This window comes from Babylonia areolata, chromosome 19 (genome assembly GCF_041734735.1).
Source record: "Babylonia areolata isolate BAREFJ2019XMU chromosome 19, ASM4173473v1, whole genome shotgun sequence".
In the NCBI taxonomy this organism is placed as follows: Eukaryota; Metazoa; Mollusca; class Gastropoda; order Neogastropoda; family Buccinidae; genus Babylonia; species Babylonia areolata.
Genome location: NC_134894.1, coordinates 10382632 through 10405619, shown reverse-complemented (window position 1 = coordinate 10405619; position 22988 = coordinate 10382632). Strand labels below are relative to the sequence as shown.

Below are 22988 nucleotides of genomic sequence, written 5' to 3'. Positions count from 1 at the left end.
AGTCTTCAAGTGAGTACCGTCGTAACAAAACAAAACAAAAAGAAACAACAGAGGCAAAGCCTTCATGACTCATTTGTGATACACTTAAAAAAAACCCCAAGCTTTCTATGTATTGAGTATAATGCATTTACTGTTATATTTATATATTTTGTATTCTCTAAACTTGGCACTTTGATCTGATATTCGACCCAACAAAAGATCTGTCATTATTATCATTTTTTGTTCAAACAGGAACTTCTTTTGCTGAGCATGGAAGTTTTGTTTATTGCAAACGTTTTGGTGCAGGCAGTAAAATAAGGGAAATTACTCTGTAGGGACTTAGTTTGCTTTAAACTGATCTTTCTCATCTTAGACATTACATTTTGAAATTATACTCAATACATAAAAAGCTTGGATTTAAAAAAAAAGTGCATCACAAGTGAGTCTTGAAGGCCTTGCCTCTCTTGTTTCAAAATGTAATGTTTAAGATGAGAAAGATCGGTTTAAAGCAAATTAAGTCCCCTAGCATTAATTAGAGTAATTTCCCTTTTTTACTACCTGCACCAAAACGTTTGCAAAATTAATAAAACTTCCATGCTTAGCAAAAGAAGTTCCTGTTTGAACAAAAAATGATAATAATGACTGCTCTAGCTGTTGGGTCAGAATATCAGATCAAAGTGCCACGTTTAGAGAATACAAAAAATATATATATAACAGTAAATGCAGTTTGCATATAATTAGGCTTCATTCTTTATTTTTTTTGGTGCCCATCCCAGAAGTGCAATATTGTTTTAAACAAGATGACTGGAAAGAACTGAATTTTTCCTATTTTTATGCCAAATTTGGTGTCAACTGACAAAGTATTTGCAGAGAAAATGTCAATGTTAAAGTTTACCACGGACACACAGACACACACACACACACAGACAACCGAACACCGGGTTAAAACATAGACTCACTTTGTTTACACAAGTGAGTCAAAAACGTGCTTGGTGAAGAAGTACCGCATAACGTTTTTAATTGGGTCTACATGCCCCGTAAGAAGTTATGAATACGCGTGTTTACACACACACACACACACACACACACACATATATATATATATATATATATATATATATATAAATTCATACCAAATCATGACAAAATCAATTTTAAAACTGTACATATAGGTTATAACTCGTGTCTCATAATGGGTACAAGAGTAACATTTTCAGGTAACACAAATGCTGTCACAATTGTTGAAGTGTTTTGTGAGTGTGTTTTGTAATATGTCCGTGACATACTTTTCTGGGTTGGGTTTCTTAGTTGACTCCATCAACGGCACGGCGGGCAATTACACACTGGACAAGAGCTATTGGCAAATCCTGGGTGGAGACAACGAACCAACTGTACTTGGTATGTGCAGTTTTAAAGCATGGTAATGTATGGTGTCCTTGTCGTGTCTTCTTGCAGGTTTTCCGCGTCTTACGATCACGCCGGTCACCCTGGGTTCTTCGTGGATGCCATCAATGGGTTGTACAGTCAGTGGGAGGTGGATCGTACCTGGTGGGAGATTCTGGATGGTGACTTGAACCACACACCTGTCGGTACGGAGACTGTAGAGCAGTTTGGTTTGATGTCCCGGCATTTTAGTTAAACTGTCGACTTTCGTTTAAAAGTAGACAGATAAATATATATTAAAAAACAAAAAAAGGGTAAAGACAGGAGTCAGGGGTTGTATGGTGAAGTGGGGGACACAGGATAGATAAAGGATGGAATTAAAGAACGAGTGTGGTGGTAAACGTCGGGTATGATGGCGTTGTGTCTGGTGATTCTCCTGTGAACCATCCTGTTCGATACTGTCGAGTTTTTCGACATGACATCACAGCATTCGTCCGCACGTTGACAGCCATAATAGTTGTGGGTCATTTATGCAACGAACGCGGTAAACGTTTCTGGCGGTTTGAAATCAGCATTATTTACACTTCAAAACTCAGCGTTGCTCAGCACCTTAAGAACACTGGCTGTGTGCAACAGAATACTGACAACCTCGCAACAGAGGAGATCCACTGGAGATGCAAACACACCAGCAAAAAGGGGAGCAAAGAATCATACAGACAGTATAAAAGTATATTGCCCATTGTCATGCAAGGAAATAAGCAATATACTAGAAAGATACTTTTATAGGTACTTGAATTCAAGTCTAAAACCTCGTCAGTTGACTCTCTCAGACTTTGGCCCGATTCGCAGACCAATTCTGAGTTTAGCTCTCAGGCTATTATCAAATTCATTACGGACCACCAGCCGCCGTGGCGAAGTGGTTAGCGTCGCGGACTGATGGCTGGGAGGACGCGGGTTCGAATCCCAGCGGAGGTGGGTTTTTCGGCCCGTGGCCGGCTCCTACCCAGAGTTGAGTGTGCTGTGGTCTTAAATGGGGAGACTGGGACCACACAGTCGAGTGTCATCCACTTCAAGGATGCGTCTTTGGGTGTGTTGCTCTAATTACCTGACCAACACTGCAAGTGTCTGTATCTCTCGGGCCTGGTTAACGCCGGAATATCATTATGACAGGAAGCGTAGAGTACAGCCTTGTCACGCAGTCCCAAATCAAAATGGACCTCCATAGCAACATCGTCATCATCATCGTCATCCTCCTGCTCCTTCATCGTCATCAATATAAACAAAATAGTCTCAAAGTCTGTGGCCTTTCATGCCCTGCTCTCATGGTGACCTCAGTTTCGATACCCCTCCACTTCCGTGCTTGGGGTGAGTGCTGTCAATGTCGTCAGTGTCGACAGATTCACTGGGGGCTGTTGTTTTAGGGACGTGGTGGCAGTCTCCACTTTGGGAGGGACGATCACTCAGTCTGGCTCCGCGACGAAGCCATTATTGTCGTTAGTAGGGGGCTTAGTAGGTGGTGTCCTAAGTACGTTAAAACAGAACAGGCACCACTGAACACCACCGAAGTGACTCAGCAGCAGTGCAGGGTCTCCTCTGGTGTGTGGCCTCCTGGCGACCTAACACCGATGGTTCCCTGTGGACTGCCGACGCTGGAACTGCGACGGACGAACCCGGGTGTGGCTGTGTATGGGGGAATCTAAATGAGCGGCGTGGGAGTAATGCCACTGAAACGGTGCAGATGATTGTATTCTCTAAACTTGGCACTTTGACCTCTTATTCTGACACAACAACAAGAGGAGTCATTATTATCATTTTTTGTTCAAACAGGAACTTCTTTTGCTCAGCATGGAAGTTTTATTTATTTTGCAAACGTTTTGGTGCAGATAGTAAAAAAGGGAAATTACTCTGAAATTAATGCTAGGGGACTTAATTTATCACAAGTGAGTCTTGAAGGCCTTGCCTCTCTTGTTTATTTTTTTGTGCCCATCCCATAGGTGCAATGTTGTTTTAAACAAGATGACTGGAAAGAACTGAATTTTTCCTATTTTTATGCCTAATTTGGTGTCAACTGACAAAGTAGTTGCAGAGAAAATGTCAATGTTAAAGTTTACCACGGACACACAGACACACAGACACACACACAGACACAGAAAACCGAACACCGGGTTAAAACATAGACTCACTTTGTTTACACAAGTGAGTCAAAAAAGTCGCGCAGCAGATGGCATTTAAGTGCACAACCGGAAAAGCAACCATTTGTGTAAGATTTTGGAAATACCTGGATTCAACATTCATGGGACAAACTAAAGGCATGCACTTCGTTTTCTACATGAGTTACATACTTTTGTTCTTCCATGACGAAGTTGTCACATTCAGCGGAGGGGAAGATATGAACTGGCATAATACTGTTATGGCCCAGCACTATACTGTCAGCCGATTTGTGCGGTAGCTATGATCCCAAATCTATTCATGATATCGGAAAACTGCGTGCATGCTCTCTGAGAGACAAAATGGCTGTCAACTCATTTGAGAGTTCCACTCTGTTGTACTATATATACATGTGGCCTGTTTATCTGCTTCCACTTCAAAACTGCGTATGTTAAGTGTGTTATGTTGTGTATCATTCAGCTAATGTTGTGTCTTATTCAGCTGATGTTAGCGAACTTCTCTTTTCTCTTTTTCTATTTCTGAAGATTGATTGTGACTTGCACCACTGATGCGGGTTTCTGCGCCCCCAGAACCATCTGTACGGTATAAAGTAACGACACTTTCTTGGGAACATTCCTAAACAAATGCTACTTGCTTACCTTACAGATGGCATTTAAGAATAACACTTTTTTTTAGCAGTTGCTTTGAATAACAGATGAGAAATAAGTAAAAATAAAGCGCTAGAATAATATTTACATGGGAGTTTAACGAACGTATTGGCCAAAACAACAACAACAAAAAACAACAACAACAACAACAAGAAAACAAAAACAGAAAAGAAACAAAAACAAAAACAAAACAAAAAACAAATAACAAAACAAAACAAACAAACGCTCAGGGCTTGGGGGCTTGGTTCGATGAAGATCGCCTTGTTCGTGTTAGACTAATGTCAGCCAGTGGTTTTAATGCAACAAGATGTGCATTCGAGGGTGACATATCATTGTTCAGTGGCATGATTATTGTGTGTTGCAGGCATCAGTTCCTACGAGCCCCACAACGGAGAGACGGTGACCTTCAACTTCACCCAGTTCGCCGGGCATTGAGTGTTCTGCTCCCACTGTTGAGTGCTCTGCTCCAAATGCAAACGAGCTTTTGGCTTCTGGTCGCCTTGGACATCATTTGGAATAAAGTATTGCATGAAAAAAAGAAGGCCTATTCCACGAGCATGCGCGTGTGCGTACACATGCACACAAACGCGCGTGCACCCATAGGCGTGTACATGCACATATATATCACATAATGTATGAAATGTAATCATACATGACCCCAGTCCCAACTATTATCATGTTTATTTTCTGACCCATTTCTTGTATCTTCTGATGGAAAATGTTTCAAATGTTGAGCGCCTTAGCACGTATTTTATCAGTACATATGAATCTTCAGTATTCATCCAATGGTAGTTCTCGTTTTCTCGAAATTGATGTTCGTAGCGTTAATGTGTGTAAAGACATACCAAGAGCACGTGTGTGTGCTTCACAGTCTATACGTTTGAGCTTCTCTTGCAAATATTCAGGAGCATCGAAAAAAATGCGCACAAAAATCAGTTTGTCCTTATGGTAGTTTGAACCGGATAGGCGATAAGTGTGTGTGTGTGTGTGTGTGTGTGTGTGTGTGTGTGTGTGTGTGTGTGTTTGCTTGCGTGCTCGCGCGTGTGTGTTATTGTTTTTTTTTTGTAGCTGTGATTGTCTGTTGCTCCTGTTTTAGCACATTTCGCCATTAGTTATTCTCGGAAATCCAAGATCTGTTACGAAAAATTAGATGTCCCGTTTTCAAAGTGGAAACCTATGATTACAATCGTATTTTCAGTATGTTCCAGTTTGCATTTGTTCACTGTGTGATCATTTATCAAAATGTTCTAATTTTACATTTTTCGATGGGTGTTATATAACTCGCACATAGTTGATGAGAAAAACTGTCATCGTGATAACGTTTCCATTTTTTATTTTTATCAGCTGCTGTGATTCCCATTATCTAATCCCTTGCATGACAGTATATGGTTTCCACAGTTTGTTGGCATGTAAACCGTTTGTTCATAATCCTATTTTATTCTACACTCGAGCTTAACAATTGTCTTTAAAAAGCTGAGGACTATCACTGGATGTACATGGTGCTGAATTGATGATTGACATTTCTTTACGGACTGATTAAAACATTGCATCATGTTACGCTCGTTAGTGTTGTATTCATGCTGTTTCGTGAAGGCCATTTTGTGATAGACGGTGCTCTGAATGCGCATGAAGGAGAATCTCTCTCTTTCTCTCGCTGTTCTCTGTCTGTCTGTCTCTTTGTTTCTTCCTGCCTCACTCTCTTGATCTCTCTGAATGGAAAGAGAATGCTCCATCTCATCTGTACAAGACGTAGTAGTTGTTTCTCGTTGACCTTCTCTGTCTGTCTTTATCTATCTATCTATCTATCTATCTATCTATCTATCTATCTATCTATCTATCTATCTATCTATCTATCTAGCTACTCACTCTCTCTTAATTTCTCTTGCCGAGATAATGATTTATTCTGACTCTCTCTCTCTCTGTGTCTTTCTCTGTTTCTGTCTGCATGTCTCTCTTTCTCCATCTGTCTGTCTTTCTCTCTCTCTCAAATACGCACACACAAAATTATTTAAAAACGTTTTGCACACTTAGTGATTGCGACAGTCATCGTAAGTATCAATGGTACTTGTGAATATCTGGCCACGAGGCTCCGCACACAAGTCATTGAGATTTGGGAAGAGAATGCCGCGCACAAAGACACAACCTCCAGCCTGGCAATGTAATGGAAGCTGAGGTTGTGACACACGGTCTCCATGCTGAACACGCGCAGCTTCAAATTTCCACACCACAGTATAGACAATAAAGCGTGTGCATTCGTATTCATGTATTCGTGGCTGTCTTCTATACATATGCCTAGAAATTCATTTACCATGATTCTGACTGACTCAACCTCCTACAAAAAAAAGAAAAAAAAGAAGAAAACAAAAAAGAAAAAAAAGAAAAGAAAGTGGAATGGGGAGCCCAGAGTGACATGAGGCAATGCGCAACTTGCAGAATCAAAACATTAATAATGATAATAATGTACAATTATATAGCGCCCTTTCTCTCTAAGAGCTCAGGGCGCTTACATGAAAGAAAAATATTACAAGTTACATAAAACATTCATGACCACTCTTTCTCAAAAACCCTCCCCCCCCCCCACTCACAGTCTCCCACTCCCACTCTACATACATCCAAAGTGAGCTGACATGGGTGGTGCTGGAGAACAAGGAAGCTGAGAGTGCTTATAGGTAGGTTTTAAAAAGATGAGTTTTTAGTGATGAGCGAAAAGCAGAAATGGTCACACTGCCACGGGCATGCAGGTGTAAAGGGAAACGGGCGAGATGGCAGGCTTGCTGGCAGCGCAACAATGGGCGGTCATCACACCATTGATCGACTCACAGAAAGAGAGAAAGAGGGGAGCGGTCGTACGTCCAGCATGAAAGGTACAGCACAATCCTTTGCAAATCAAACCAATAAAGGCATCATTTCTTCAAAAAGGAAAAGAATTTCTCTGGGCTTTCACAAATACACTAGTCTGAGCAACACGCTAGACGTTACCAATCTTGCGGCAAATCTCTGTGTGTGTGTGTGTGTGTGTGTGTGTGTGTGTGTGTGTGCGCGTGTGGAGAGAGCTCTGTGCGTGTGCAGTACAGTACAGTAGAGTACAGTACAGTACAGTATTTAAAAATCAGCCCCTTCCTATCTCTGTAGCTAACTTCACCTCCACACCCAATATCACTCTCTTCGATCAGTTTCGGATCCACTCTGTTTCCTCGTACCCAGATTTAAACACTGCAGTGGGCAGTCAATCTTTCTCTGTCTCGGACCGTGCACTGGAAATGAGCTATGCGTGTATTTTGGTGGGGGTTGTGTGTGTTAAGAATAGTGCAGTGTAGTGCAGAGTAGTGAAGTTTGTGTGTGTGTGTGTGTGTGTGTGTGTGTGTGTGTGTGTGTGTGTGTGTGTGTGTGTGTGTGTGTGTGTGTGTGTTTAGAACATTGTAGTGTCTCTGTTTGGAGTAGTGCAGTATAGTTAAGTGTTGTGCTGTGTAGTGTAGTGTTGAGTCACACGCAGTTGGCCCCCGGGGTGTGTCTACCCATGCATGCGAAGTCTGGATCCGGCAGAATCTGCGGAAGAAACCTATCGGTTCAACGGAGAGGAAGGCGGTTACAGCAGCGCACTGTGGAGTGCAGAGAGCAAGATGAGACACCTAAAGGATATCTTGGCCATCCACTGCATCCGTGCTCATCCTCCAGTCGTCTCGACTTAGTCTTGCCACTGGAAATTGGTGGACCCGGACGAGAGAGTGAGGTCGACGTTGCGCAACTCCTCTTCACGTTAAACAAACTCATCGCGCAAGTCATCAGTCATCCAAAATGACCTTTCATCCTTCATCATTTCATCACCCCCAAGTCCTGTGGCGACAGGCGAGCGACCAAACGACAGGTGTGGGTACACTGGCAGTCGCAGCCGCAGACCTGCACGCAGGCGGCTCAGGCCATAGGGTCGTTCTTCGTCGACAGGAGCAGCGATGGAGCTCGGCAGCCGTCTGAGCGTCTGAGCAGCCCTCTTTAGGAATGCACTGCTCACCTCCCTGGCATGAGGAAGGGGCTAGAAAAGGTGCCCTAAAAATTGCCTGCTCCATATCACCCTGGCCAGCATACCGCGGCTGGCGGGGACCCTACATCAGCGGTCGAAACAAAAAGAAAGAAAAGAAAAAAACAAAGATCGTTCCTCTCACCATTGGTGCTTGGAACATAAGGACTCTTCTGGACAGAGATAACGCGGACAGACCCCAAAGGAGAACGGCACTAGTTGCATCCGAACTCGCCAGATACAACATTGACATCGCAGCCTTGAGTGAGACTCGGCTTGCAGGCGAAGGCGAGCTCTGTGAACGGGGATCTGGTTACACCTTCTTCTGGAGTGGACGAGGAAGCGAAGAGCGACGTGAGGCTGGCGTTGGTTTTGCAGTAAAATCAGCACTTGTCAGCAAGCTAGCTGGAATCCCAAAGGGAGTCAACGATAGGCTTATGACCATGAAACTCCCACTGGCATCTGGCCAGAAGCACCTCACCATTGTCAGTGCCTACGCCCCAACCATGACAAACACGGATGAAGTGAAGACGAAGTTCTACGAGGACCTTCACTCTGTCATTGCTGCTATCCCTAAAGCAGACAAGCTCATCATTCTTGGGGACTTCAATGCTAGAGTTGGCTCTGACTACATCTCCTGGGATGGAGTGATTGGAAAGCACGGTGTGGGCCACTGCAACCCAAATGGATTGCTTTTGCTTCAGACCTGTGCAGAGCACGAACTGCTGATAACCAACACAGTTTTCTGCCTCCCTACCCGTAACAGGACGTCATGGATGCACCCTCGCTCAAAGCATTGGCATCTCATCGATTATGTCATCGTCAGGAAAAGGGATAGGCAAGATGTACGTGTAACAAAGACCATGTGCGGCGCCGAGTTGGACAGACCATCGCCTTGTAGTCTCGAAGCTGAATATTCGAATCCAGCCCACGAGACGCCCCCAAGGCCAGAAGGCTCCAAAACGACTCAACATCACTAAGCTGAAAAACATCACCATCAAACAGTCCTTTGTGGAGCTGCTGGAAGATCGTCTGGAATCCGTCTCTCTGGACAACCAGAATGTGGAGTCTGACTGGAGGACCCTGCGTGAGCTGATCTATAGTACAGCTTCAGAGACCCTGGGACCCATGACCAGAAAGCACAAGGACTGGTTTGATGAAAACTGTGATGAAATCAAGCAACTTCTGGATGAGAAACGCCGTCTGCATCAAGCCTACCTGAGCAACCCAAAGTCCACATCAAAAAAGGATGCGTACGATGCCATCCGCAGGACTGTTCAGCAAAAGTTACGCCAGATGCAGGATAAGTGGCTGAGTGACAAAGCTGATGAGATCCAGGGATATGCCGACAGGCACGATATGAAGAGGTTCTATGATGCCTTAAAAGAAGTCTACGGCCCCATATCCTCAAGGATCATCCCCCCTCCTCAGTGCAGATGGGAATACCTTGATCACCGAGGAGGAGAAAATTCTCGAACGCTGGGCTGAGCACTTCAACAGTGTCTTAAATCCCCCTTCCTCCATAAATGATGAAGCCATAGACCGTCTCCAACAAGTCCCCATCAACGAAGCACTGGACGATCCGCCAACACTTCTTGAGACCCAGAAAGCAATCCGTCTGCTATCCAGTGGCAAAGCACCTGGCTCAGACTCCATACCAGCAGAGGTCTACAAGGATGGAGGAACTGTGCTGACTGAGAAGCTCCATCAGCTGTACTCACTCATGTGGAAAGAAGAGACGATCCCCCAGGATTTCAAAGATGCATCTATCATTCACTTGTACAAGCGAAAGGGGAACCGGCAAGCCTGTGATAACCATCGGGGCATTTCCTTGCTCTCCATCGCAGGCAAGATACTTGCCAGGATCCTACTAAACCGCCTCACAGCACACCTTGACCAAGGTCATTTGCCTGAGAGCCAGTGTGGATTCCGGAAAGAGCGCGGAACCACCGACATGGTGTTTGCTGCAAGGCAGCTGCAAGAGAAATGTCAGGAGCAAAATGCTGATCTGTTCTCCACCTATGTCGACCTCACTAAGGCCTTCGACACCGTGAGTAGAGAGGGACTGTGGAAGATCATGGCCAAGTACGGATGCCCTCGGAAATTTATATCCTTGGTCAGCCAGTTCCATGAAGGCATGCAGGCTCGAGTCCAGGACAATGGCGAAACATCTGCTCCTTTTGCTGTCACAAATGGTGTCAAGCAAGGCTGCGTCCTGGCTCCAACGCTGTTCAGCCTCATGTTCTCTGCAATGCTTACTGATGCCTTCAGAGATGGCGATGTTGGAATCGGCCTAAAGTACCGAACAGATGGCAAGTTGTTTAACCTCAGAAGGCTTCAAGCAAAAACGAAGGTCATGACAGACATCAACAGAGACTTTTTGTTTGCTGATGATTGTGCCCTCAACGCTGGATCTGAAGCTGACATGCAACTCAGCGTCGACAAGTTTGCCACTGCCAGCAGGAACTTCGGCCTTACCATCAGCACGAGGAAAACTGAAGTTCTCCATCAGCCAGCCCCAGGGAAACCCTACGTTGAGCCCAACATCACAGTCAACGGTCAGAGACTCAGTGCGGTGGAGCGGTTCACATACCTTGGCAGCACACTGTCACGAAATGCGACCATCGAGGATGAAGTGAACGTCAGGATTGCAAGAGCAAGCGCAACTTTTGGTAGACTCAATGCAAATGTCTGGAACAGAAGAGGCATTAGTCTTGAGACAAAGCTAAAGGTCTACAGAGCAGTAGTTCTCCCCACACTACTGTACGCCTGCGAAACTTGGACAGTGTACCAACGACATGCCAAGAAGCTGAACCACTTCCACACAACATGCCTCAGGAAGCTACTGAACATCAAGTGGCAAGACAAGACCCCAGACACAGAGGTGCTCGCAAAAGCCACCCTTCCCAGCATCTTCACCATCCTGATGCAGTCCCAACTTCGCTGGGCTGGACACGTGGCGCGCATGCCAGACCATCGGCTGCCCAAAAGGCTCTTCTATGGCGAGCTGCAACAAGGGAAGAGATCACACGGATGTCAGAAGAAGCGCTTCAAAGATACTCTGAAAGTCTCTCTGAAAGCGTTTGATATCAACCCTGACTCCTGGGAGGAATCTGCAGTGGACCGTGACAAATGGCGCGCTGCTGTGCACAAAGGCACCAAGTTGTGCGAGGCCAACAGGACTGCTGCAGCTGTTCAGAAGAGGCAGGCCAGAAAGTCACGGGCAAACAAGCTCCCTGACAATGATATGCCTGTCTTTGTCTGCCCGAACTGTCAGCGAACATTTCGCGCGCAGATTGGATTATTCAGCCATCTGCGCACTCACAGATAGATTTATGAGCATCCTCCTCCCCCCACCCCACCACCACCCTCCCCCCAACCCCCAGCTGGATGACAACGATGGTCATCATCGATCTCGATGGACACACCACCAGTGTTGAGTAGAGTAATGTAGTGTATTGTAGTGTAGTTTAGTGTAGTGAAGTGTTGTGTTGTGTTGAGTAATGGAGTGGAGTGTGCAGTGTTTTTGTTTGGTGTTGTGTGGTGTAGTCTAGTGGTAATGTGGTGTAGTGTAGTGGTAGTGTAGTGTAGTGTAGTGTAGTGCAGTGCTGTGTTGTGTAATGAAGAGTAGTGTAGTGTCGTGTAATGTTGTATGCAACATCCGTGTTTGTGTCAGTGTTCCGCATGTGATATTTTTTCAGCTGGGTCGTTCCGCATGCTTGAGCTGCATGTATTTACTGCGTGTTTACGAATCGACGTATGTGTTGCACAACGTGTGTGTGTGTGTGTGTGTGTGGTGTGTGTGTGTGTGTGTGTGTGTGTTGTCATATATCCTAGATCCGGGTTCAGGTAACTGATCCGAAACAACCATTGGACTTTCAAGGTATACGAGACGCTCAGCCGGTGGTATGCAGCGCTGTTAACTTGCGCACTCCAGTTGAATCTTGCTTGCCGCATTCACTCGCACGAATCTGCCGGAATTTCTTTGACAGGAAGAGAAAGGAAGCTGTTCGTTCCAGCGGTCCTTACACTTGAATGTGTTCAGAGGACGTGTGTTGATCGCACATAATTCGGAGTTCATGATGGCCACCAAAATGTTGTCGGTTGTTCTCTTGGGTGCCTGTGCCATTGGGGTCTGCCACGGCTGGTTCCGGCTGTAAGTGAAAGTTTTGTCATTATCTTTATTACTTCCATCAACAAGATCGTGAACATAATGATAATCATGCATCATCATTTTCATGATCACAGTGTAAAATTATCATCATCACCATTTTTTTCTCGATACCATAACTGTTGTCTTGTAAGATACAATCCCCGTCACATACCAATGGTGGATAACATGGATTAAAAAAAAAGAAAAAAAAGAGGTTTCGTTTCATTTTATTTGAAATCTGTGCTTACTTTTTGATTCAACAAATCTTCCGACAACAGATGAACTGATTTAAGTTTCTCTCAACTCAGGTATCAAATATTTATTTTCCAGTAACTCGCAAGACAACTTATGAGAATGAATATTTTCAATTAAAAAGCTCAGTTTACCATATTATGCAGTTATTTTGAGCACACGGTGTGTAAAATATGGGCAAGGGAGCTCAATATTCCATCATGGCATGTGCCCAAATTACTGATAATTTAAAAGAAACAAATTGATAACGTTCTTGTTATGGAAATTCAAGAAATAAAAGCTGCGTCATTACGCCATTAATGTGTCATGTAACATTCTTCTGTGTGCAGACTCATGTAGAATCGCAAAGACATACACGGTTACGTGTATAGACTGGAGGCAGTTAAAGAAATCGCCAAGTATACAACAAGTTTCAGTGTGTCAGAGAGACATACTGCAAGACTTTCCTTGTCAAGTGAATATCATTTGCAATGTAATATCTTACTCTGCACACAGACACGAGAACTCTCTCTCTCTCTCACACATGCGCGCGCACACGCACACATCAGGCGCAAAGATCACAAAATATTGTAGGTTGGGTTGGTTCGGGCACACGTCATGTGCCCAGTTCCCGCACGCGACGCATTGCTTGTGTCGGTTTCCCTCACGTACATTCCACTGACAGATTATGCAAGTCTTCATTCTCCCCAGTTTTCAATTGAGGTTTTGGGGTTTTGAACCCTCAGTTTTCTTTCCTGGACCGATCTGGCCTACTTGTTTTTCAATTCCGACCATTTTGATGTCCCCTTCTCTTCTTCCTCTAGCTTTTGGCTTTTGAAACCCATCAACCCGGATTCTCTAAAGCCTTTGAAGGGATGTAAAGGCTGAGGAGCACACTCCCGATGATTATTTTTTTACACGTGTGCTTTTCAAACAGCTGCCTCAAAGAGTTCCATTCATGTCCGCTGTCAGTTTGTTCACGTCTGGCAAGGCCCAGTGGTGGAGACCGAGGACCCACCAGCAAATCAGCATGGTTCTTTTAGTTTGTGTTGAGGTAGTCTGTCAGACACCCAGTGAGAGAGAGAGAGAGAGAGAGAGAGAGAGAGAGAGAGAGAGAGAGAGAGAGAGAGAGAGAGAATATTTTGTGGGTATTGTGATTGTCCATATAATACTAGCGATGGTAACAAAGAAGAAAAATGTGATGTTCATTTTTACCTCTCGATGTGCAGAGCTTTGATAAACTTCTGCAAGATATGTTGGAATACCATGTATACCTGTATGTAAGTTGAGCACCCAGCCCAAGTTACCGAGTGTGGCCAAGTTAGGAACACTGTAGCCTTCTAAGCTTCATGCTACGAACACCACAATATATGGCTTGATATCATGTGACATTGTGGGTTTTTTCCGTTCATTGTCACACACACACAAACACAGAAATAAAGCAGCCTAAGACCATGAGTAAGTGGTCGTCTGACAGACTGACTGGATCGGATCCCGCACAAATAGAAAGTCTTTCTCGAGAGTTCTCTTCGTCTTTTCACTTTTTTCCCTTCCGCGTTGCGAAATGCTCTCACCACAGGTGAAAATCTGTTAACGCTCCTATTTTTTTTCTCTTTACTCCTTTAACTTTGTGGAGAAAACTGTACTTTCTAGTACGAATAAAAGACGACAGAAAATGGGTTCTTTCCGTACCTCTCTGTCTGTCTGTCTGTCTGTCTCTCTCTCTCTCTCTGTATGTGTGTGTGTGTGTGAATGAATGGGGAAAAAAAAGCCTCCACAATACTTCACATGATATCAAGCCATATATTTACTACATACCACGCCTCATAATTGACGTCAACGTCGTGCTAAGTCAACAACACTACGCCAGTTATTGACAGGCTGTTGTAAACAATGTGAGTCTTTGTTATAACCCAGTGTTCGGTTGTCTGCGTGTCCGTGGTCAACTTTAACATGTCATTTTCTCTGATATTGTCAGAGGACACCAGATGCGGCATAAAAATGGGAAAAAAATAACTTCTTTCATTTTGATGATGGTAACAGTGCACATCTGGTATAAGCACAAAAAAAAAAAAAAACAAAAAAAAAGTCGGAATATTTGCACCTAAGAATTACTGTTACATTTATATTTTTCGTTTTCAAAATCTGGCACTTTGACTCCACATACTGACGTACTGATTAGTGGAAGTCGTTTTTATCATTTGTTGTTTAATAGGAACATTGTTTGCTTAGTATGGAAGTTACATTGATGAATGCATTACTTTGGAGCAACTTATTTAAAGGGAAATTATTCTCTTATATATATATATATATATTACAATGGGAATTAATTCATTTTTAAAACTGATCTTTCCTGTCTAAAATTTATACATTTTGAAATTATGACTGAACACATAGAAAGGCTTTTGTGTTTTACACTTAGTGTGAAGGTCTTTCACAATACGCATACGCCAAGGTGGTCTTTTTCAGAAAATACACCAATCCATAGTTTACACCTCTTCACGATGGTGAGCGCGTGCGCGGTTTCGAAGGCCGCCATGTTGTTTCCTTCAGCATCTCCGTTTTCAAAATACAGCATTCAGTCGATAATTGACGATAGCATATGACTGAAAGGAGGCAAAGGAGGCCGCCAAATATTTATTCAGAAAAAAAAACATTCGTGGATGTCTCATCATTCACTGGATTATGTCCCATATGACTACAAAAAATTCAAAATATCTTAATCGAACAGTTGTCAGTTGAGGGAAAAAGGAAAACCAACCAGTTAACTCCCATGAACAACGGCACTATGAATTTTGTAACTTCTCAGATATAAGCCTTTTACACCCCATACGAAATCTTTTTGACTCACTTTTGCAAACAAAAGAGACACTAACTCCATCATCGACGTAGTTTACTGCATATGGCTATTTTTAAAGCGGATACTGAATCAACTAGAATAAATATAAAAGAGAAAGGACCGTGTTGTAGTTTCCGAGTGTAACCAAGCCTGTCGAACACGGATCTTCGCAGATCTAGAGAAAACGGCTACATATTGCAAGTGTGCTTGAGGGGATGGCAACGTCTTTTAATTTTTTTTTTTTAAAGCTTGGACTGTAAAGAATTTCTAAATGCCCGAGATATACCCAAATAACATGACTTTAACCAGCGTTATCACTTCAAATACCGCAATCGATTTATCACCCTTAAAAAACAAAACAAAAAACACACATACACACACACACACACACACACACAGACACACACACACATAATTAGATATTAAGTTTTGAACGTAACTGGTGGATACGCAGCAGCCCTTTCACTAAAAAAACTTTTTTTCACCCGAACGTGCTTGGTTCGAGTCTAATGTTATGCCTTTTAACCCGAAGCTTTATAATGACATGAAACAGAACACATTAATTTATACTGATTGATTAAAAAAAAAAAAAAAGCAAAAAAAAGCAAAAAAAAAAAAAAAAAAAAAAAAAAAAAAAAAGCGTGTACCACAAGTAAGTCTTGAAGGCCTTGCCTCTCTTGATTTATATTCGTTTAGAACACATTTTATTAAGAACATTCTTACCTATAACAAAATCGCGGTCCACAAGCACAGTACGTAATCATAGCGAGTGGAGGAGCCGACACATGTCAGTCGCCTACCTCCGCGTCCTCTTGGTCAGAGAGTGGTGGCGGACGGACAGACAACCTACCATCGTGTCCGGCCTGTTTGGGGCCAGAGGTCTCTGGGCTGCTTGTCTGGCGACGTTTGGGCGTCTCCTATCGACGCCGCGGGGAGCTGCTGAGCTGCATCGAAGACCGCAGAGTGGTCTGGCGTGCTGTCGGACGTCCTCTGGCCTGTGCAGCAATTGACGTTTTTTTCCCCCCATATTTTATTCTTTTTAAAATTATTTATTTTCTAACCAGATTTACTTTACTCTCTCATATCTTAGCGCTGAACACGCTAACCGTCAGCGTCTTTTCCAGAGGTACAGTAGGCACGGTGATGAGCACAATTAAACTCCTCCCTGTGAAAAAAAAGAAAAAAAGAAAAAAAAGGGTTCAATTTGTTGTCCGTGTCTCTCTTCTTCTTCTTCTTTTCGGTCGCACTTGTCACAGAGTCAGGCTGGCCTGCGAGACAAATGTCGTCGTGGCTTCCAGGTCTTGTCTGCAGCCGTAGAGCTTGGTGCGTAGTGGGGTCGCTTCTGGCCACACGGTGTCTCTCAGTCCCTGGTGGAGGGGACAAGTCTGCAGAACATGTTCTGGTGTTTGGTCTTCAAGACCACAGGGACAGGTCGGTGATGGTGCCAGCTTCAGCTTCTTGAACATGTGCGCGTTGAGGCGGCAGTGTCCTGTGCGTAAGCGCATAATTGCTACCTGCTGCCAGCGTTCAAGCTCGTGATATGCATCCCTTGTGGCTTGTGGTCGCAGTGCTGCCTTCACAAGGGTCTTCTTTTCAGCGAAGCTAACACTGTTGTTTGGTTGTCTTTCTTTCGCTCCGAGTTTGGCGAGCTGGTCCGCAATTTCGTTGCCTGGAATTCCGCAGTGGGCTGGAACCCATTGCAGGACTGCTCGTCGTTGCTGGGCAACTTCTTGTAGTTTCTCCTTGAGACGAGGAAGTTTATCTCTTGCAAGGGCTTCCAGGACAGACAACGCATCTGTCAGAAAGACAACTTGTGGGCATTCGCTCTCCGAGTCGTGAACCATTGAAGCGGCCTGCATGAGCGCCTGAACCTTCAGCTGCGTAGTTTGAACAGTACTTTCCTGTGGGTATCCTTGCGGTGGATGTGTGGTGCTCAGGACACTTCATGTACACTCCTGCTCCTCCGTCAGCAACAGCGTTGGTTGCAGAACCATCTGTGTACACGTGAATCCAGGATTCTTCAGGGGTACCTTTCAGCAATCATGGCTTGTGTCAGAGTGCGTTTGGCCGTGTCATCCTGAGAATCTCCTGGAGCGACCTGAGGGACTGATGTTGAGGTCCGTGTCTCTCCAGTTTTCCCCATTTTGACAGAGGAGCGCAACTCACAACCTGCTTTGACTAGGGAATGCACTGAGATCGGAACATTGTCGATCCACAATACAAAACACAATACACAAACTTTATTGTCTATACTTTGGTACAGAGATTTTCTTTTTGGCAGCAGCACATGTCCAACATAAGAAGAAAACAATAAACAAATAAAATGGATAGAAAATAAAAAGATAAATTAAATGGCACCAAATGGAAATAGCTATATACAAATACACAGATTACTGAAATTTACCTGCCTCTCCATTTCAGTCAGCCAAACCGGATTGCACATCTCCCCCCCCCCTAACACACACCCACACCCACACACCCACACCACGCGCACACACACGCACACATACGCTCTCTCTCATCCCCTCTCTCTGTGTCTCTCTCTTCACAAAAAATGCAACTACAAAGATCATAGTTCATTTAAAAATCAAATGTCACCAGAGTAAGACAAGAATTAAGCCAAAGAGCAGCACTTCCATAGTTCACATTAGGCATCACAGAAGAACAACTTTCATTCATTCATACTAATCAAAAGCCTTAACACAACTTCTTCACCACCACCCCCACCCCCCTACACCCCCATATCCCACACTCCTCCTTTGGAAAAAATACCTACAGGCCTAAGCATAATGACCCCTGTGACCATGATTAAAGGTGAAAAAAAGTCACAAAACACGGCTGACAGACAGACTGAACCAAGAAAAAACCCAAAGAAACTGCAACTGCAAGAGTGGGAAAAGGCAGTACTGCTGCGAGGATGTCCGAAAGAAACAGATTTGCCACGCCAATGTTGATGTCAACGTCGGGTCAATGCTACGTCAACGTTGACGTAAACCTCGTGCCATGTCAATGTCAAGCCAGTGTCATGCCCAATGATGACAGTCGTCACGTTGTGCCATGTCCACGTGAGCCATACCAGTTTAATGAGAATGTGTTATTCAGTGTCTTTCTGTGTTGGTTCCAGGCCGAATGGGTGCAGAATCTTCCCGAACCCTTCCGAAGCCAATACCTGTCTCCCGTGCCACATTTTCGGGCCCAGGGAGGTGACTCTGGTCGTACGGAACATCCTGAGAGAGCCCACCTTTGAAGAGTCGGTCAAGCTCAGTTGCACCCGCTCCAAGACACTCTTCTACATGATGATGGAGGCTGCTGAAGCTAACACAGTCTTCAAGTGAGTACCGTCGTAAGAAACAAAACAAAACAAAAAGAAACAACAGAGGCAAAGCCTTCATGACTCATTTGTGATACACTTAAAAAAAAATCCAAGCTTTCTATGTATTGAGTATAATGCATTTACTGTTATATTTATATTTTTTGTATTCTCTAAACTTGGCACTTTGATCTGATATTCGACCCAACAAAAGATCTGTCATTATTATCATTTTTTGTTCAAACAGGAACTTCTTTTGCTGAGCATGGAAGTTTTGTTTATTGCAAACGTTTTGGTGCAGGCAGTAAATAAGGGAAATTACTCTGTAGGGACTTAGTTTGCTTTAAACTGATCTTTCTCATCTTAGACATTACATTTTGAAATTATACTCAATACATAAAAAGCTTGGATTTAAAAAAAAAGTGCATCACAAGTGAGTCTTGAAGGCCTTGCCTCTCTTGTTTCAAAATGTAATGTTTAAGATGAGAAAGATCGGTTTAAAGCAAATTAAGTCCCCTAGCATTAATTAGAGTAATTTCCCTTTTTTACTACCTGCACCAAAACGTTTGCAAAATTAATAAAACTTCCATGCTTAGCAAAAGAAGTTCCTGTTTGAACAAAAAATGATAATAATGACTGCTCTAGCTGTTGGGTCAGAATATCAGATCAAAGTGCCACGTTTAGAGAATACAAAAAATATAAATATAACAGTAAATGCAGTTTGCATATAATTAGGCTTCATGCTTTATTTTTTTTGTGCCCATCCCAGAAGGTGCAATATTGTTTTAAACAAGATGACTGGAAAAGAACTGAATTTTTCCTATTTTTATGCCAAATTTGGTGTCAACTGACAAAGTATTTGCAGAGAAAATGTCAATGTTAAAGTTTACCACGGACACACAGACACACACACACACACACAGACAACCGAACACCGGGTTAAAACATAGACTCACTTTGTTTACACAAGTGAGTCAAAAACGTGCTTGGTGAAGAAGTACCGCATAAACGTTTTTAATTGGGTCTGCATGCCCCGTAAGAAGTTATGAATACGCGTGTTTACACACACACACACACACACACACATATATATTATATATATATATATATATATATATATATATATATATATATAAAAATTCATACCAAATCATGACAAAATCAATTTTAAAACTGTACATATAGGTTATAACTCGTGTCTCATAATGGGTACAAGAGTAACATTTTCAGGTAACACAAATGCTGTCACAATTGTTGAAGTGTTTTGTGAGTGTGTTTTGTAATATGTCCGTGACATACTTTTCTGGGTTGGGTTTCTTAGTTGACTCCATCAACGGCACGGCGGGCAATTACACACTGGACAAGAGCTACTGGCAAATCCTGGGTGGAGACAACGAACCAACTGTACTTGGTATGTGCAGTTTTAAAGCATGGTAATGTATGGTGTCCTTGTCGTGTCTTCTTGCAGGTTTTCCGCGTCTTACGATCACGCCGGTCACCCTGGGTTCTTCGTGGATGCCATCAATGGGTTGTACAGTCAGTGGGAGGTGGATCGTACCTGGTGGGAGATTCTGGATGGTGACTTGAACCACCACACCTGTCGGTACGGAGAGTGTAGAGCAGTTTGGTTTGATGTCCCGGCATTTTAGTTAGACTGTCGACTTTCGTTTAAAAGTAGACAGATAAATATATATTAAAAAACAAAAAAAGGGTAAAGACAGGAGTCAGGGGTTGTATGAAGTGGGGGACACAGGATAGATAAAGGATGGAATTAAGAACGAGTGTGGTGGTAAAAGTCGGGTATGCATGGCGTTGTGTCTGGTGTTCTCCTGTGAACCATCCTGTTCGATACTGTCGAGTTTTTCGACATGACATCACAGCATTCGTCCGCACGTTGACAGCCATAATAGTTGGTGGGTCATTTATGCAACGAACGCGGTAAACGTTTCTGGCGGTTTGAAATCAGCATTATTTACACTTCAAAACTCAGGCGTGGCTCAGCACCTTAAGAACACTGCCTGTGTGCAACAGAATACTGACAACCTCGCAACAGAGGAGATCCCCGGAGATGCAAACACCCAGCAAAAAGGGGAGCAAAGAATCATACAGACAGTATAAAAGTATATTGCCCATTGTCATGCAAGGAAATAAGCAATATACTAGAAAGATACTTTTATAGGTACTTGAATTCAAGTCTAAAACCTCGTCAGTTGACTCTCTCAGACTTTGGCCGATTCGCAGACCAATTCTGAGTTTAGCTCTCAGGCTATTATCAAATTCATTACGGACCACCAGCCGCCGTGGCGAAGTGGTTAGCGTCGCGGACTGATGGCTGGGAGGACGCGGGTTCGAATCCCAGCGGAGGTGGGTTTTTCGGACCGTGGCCGGCTCCTACCCAGAGTTGAGTGTGCTGTGGTCTTAAATGGGGATGACTGGGGACCACACAGTCGAGTGTCATCCACTTCAAGGGATGCGCTTTGGGTGTGTTGCTCTAATTACCATGACCAACACTGCAAGTGTCTGTATCTCTCGGGCCTGGTTAACGCCGGAATATCATTATGACAGGAAGCGTAGAGTACAGCCTTGTCACGCAGTCCCAAACCAAAATGGACCTCCATAGCAACACTTCGTTCATCATCATCGTCATCCTCCTGCTCCTTCATCGTCATCAATATAAACAAAATAGTCTCAAAGTCTGTGGCCTTTCATGCCGCTCTCATGGTGACCTCAGTTTCGATACCCCTCCACTCCGTGCTTGGGGTGAGTGCGGTCAATGTCGTCAGTGTCGACAGATTCATTGGGGGCTGTTGTTTTAGGGGACGTGGTGGCAGTCTCCACTTTGGGAGGGACGATCACTCAGTCTGGGCTCCGCGACGAAGCATTATTGTCGTTAGTAGGGGGCTTAGTAGGTGGTGTCCTAAGTACGTTAAAACAGAACTGGCACCACTGAACACCACCGAAGTGACTCAGCAGCAGTGCAGGGTCCTCCTCTGGTGTGTGGCCTCCTGGCGACCTAACACCGATGGTTCCCTGTGGACTGCCGACGCTGGAACTGCGACGGAACGAACCCGGGTGTGGCTGTGGTAGGGGGGAATCTAAATGAGCGGCGTGGGAGTAATGCCACTGGAAACGGTGCAGATGATTGTATTCTCTAAACTTGGTCACTTTGACCTCTTATTCTGACACAACAACAAGAGGAGTCATTATTATCATTTTTTGTTCAAACAGGAACTTCTTTTGCTCAGCATGGAAGTTTTATTATTTTGCAAACGTTTTGGTGCAGATAGTAAAAAAGGGAAATTACTCTGAAATTAATGCTACGGGACTTAATTTATCACAAGTGAGTCTTGAAGGCCTTGCCTCTCTTGTTTATTTTTTTGTGGCCCATCCCATAGGTGCAATGTTGTTTAAAACAAGAAGACTGGAAGAACTGAATTTTTCCTATTTTATGCCTAATTTGGTGTCAACTGACAAAGTAGTTGCAGAGAAAATGTCAATGTTAAAGTTACCACGGACACACAGGACACACAGACACACACACAGACACAGAAAACCGAACACCGGGTTAAAACATAGACTCACCCTATGTTTACACAAGTGAGTCAAAAAAAGTCGCGCAGCAGATGGCATTTAAGTGCACAACCGGAAAAGGCAACCATTTGTGTAAGATTTTTGGAAATACCTGGATTCAACATTCATGGGGACAAACTAAAGGCATGCACTTCGTTTTCTACATGAGTTACACACTTTTGTTCTTCCATGACGAAGTTGTCACATTCAGCGGAGGGGAAGATACTGAACTGGCATAATACTGTTATGGCCCACCACTATACTGTCAGCCGATTTGTGCGGTAGCTATGATCCCAAATCTATTCATGATATCGGAAAACTGCGTGCATGCTCTCTGAGAGACAAAATGGCTGTCAACTCATTTGAGAGTTCCACTCTGTTTACTAATATACATGTGGCCTGTTTATCTGCTTCCACTTCAAAACTGCGTATGTTAAGTGTGGTTATGTTGTGTATCATTCAGCTAATGTTGTGTCTTATTCAGCTGATGTTAGCGAACTTCTCTTTTCTCTTTTTCTATTTCTGAGATTGATTGTGACTCCACCACTGATGCGGGTTTCTGCGCCCCAGAACCATCTGTACGGTATAAAGTAACGACACTTTCTTGGGAACATTCCTAAACAAATGCTACTTGCTTACCTTACAGATGGCATTTAAGAATAACACTTTTTTTTTAGCAGTTGCTTTTGAAA

The 22988-nt window shown here is 43.7% G+C and overlaps 1 protein-coding gene across 1 annotated transcript; it reads left to right on the top strand.

The window, feature by feature from the left end:
- The first annotated feature begins 12063 nt into the window (after positions 1 to 12063).
- On the top strand, positions 12064 to 20390 carry LOC143294061 (uncharacterized). The gene is made up of 3 exons (XM_076605480.1): positions 12064 to 12349; positions 18541 to 18747; positions 20195 to 20390. The coding sequence occupies exons 1-3, from the start codon at positions 12273 to 12275 to the stop codon at positions 20373 to 20375; spliced, it is 465 nt and encodes a 154-aa protein (XP_076461595.1). The 5' UTR covers positions 12064 to 12272; the 3' UTR covers positions 20376 to 20390.
- Positions 20391 to 22988: the final 2598 nt, after the last annotated feature.

Excerpts from the sequence above, each read along its gene's own strand:
- LOC143294061 (XM_076605480.1), top strand. The coding sequence starts at position 12,273 with ATGATGGCCACCAAAATGTTGTCGGTTGTTCTCTTGGGTGCCTGTGCC. Across the intron at positions 12,350-18,540 it reads TGCCACGGCTGGTTCCGGCT|GCCGAATGGGTGCAGAATCT; the intron begins GTAAGTGAAAGT and ends TGTTGGTTCCAG. Across the intron at positions 18,748-20,194 it reads GAAGCTAACACAGTCTTCAA|GTTTTCCGCGTCTTACGATC; the intron begins GTGAGTACCGTC and ends GTCTTCTTGCAG.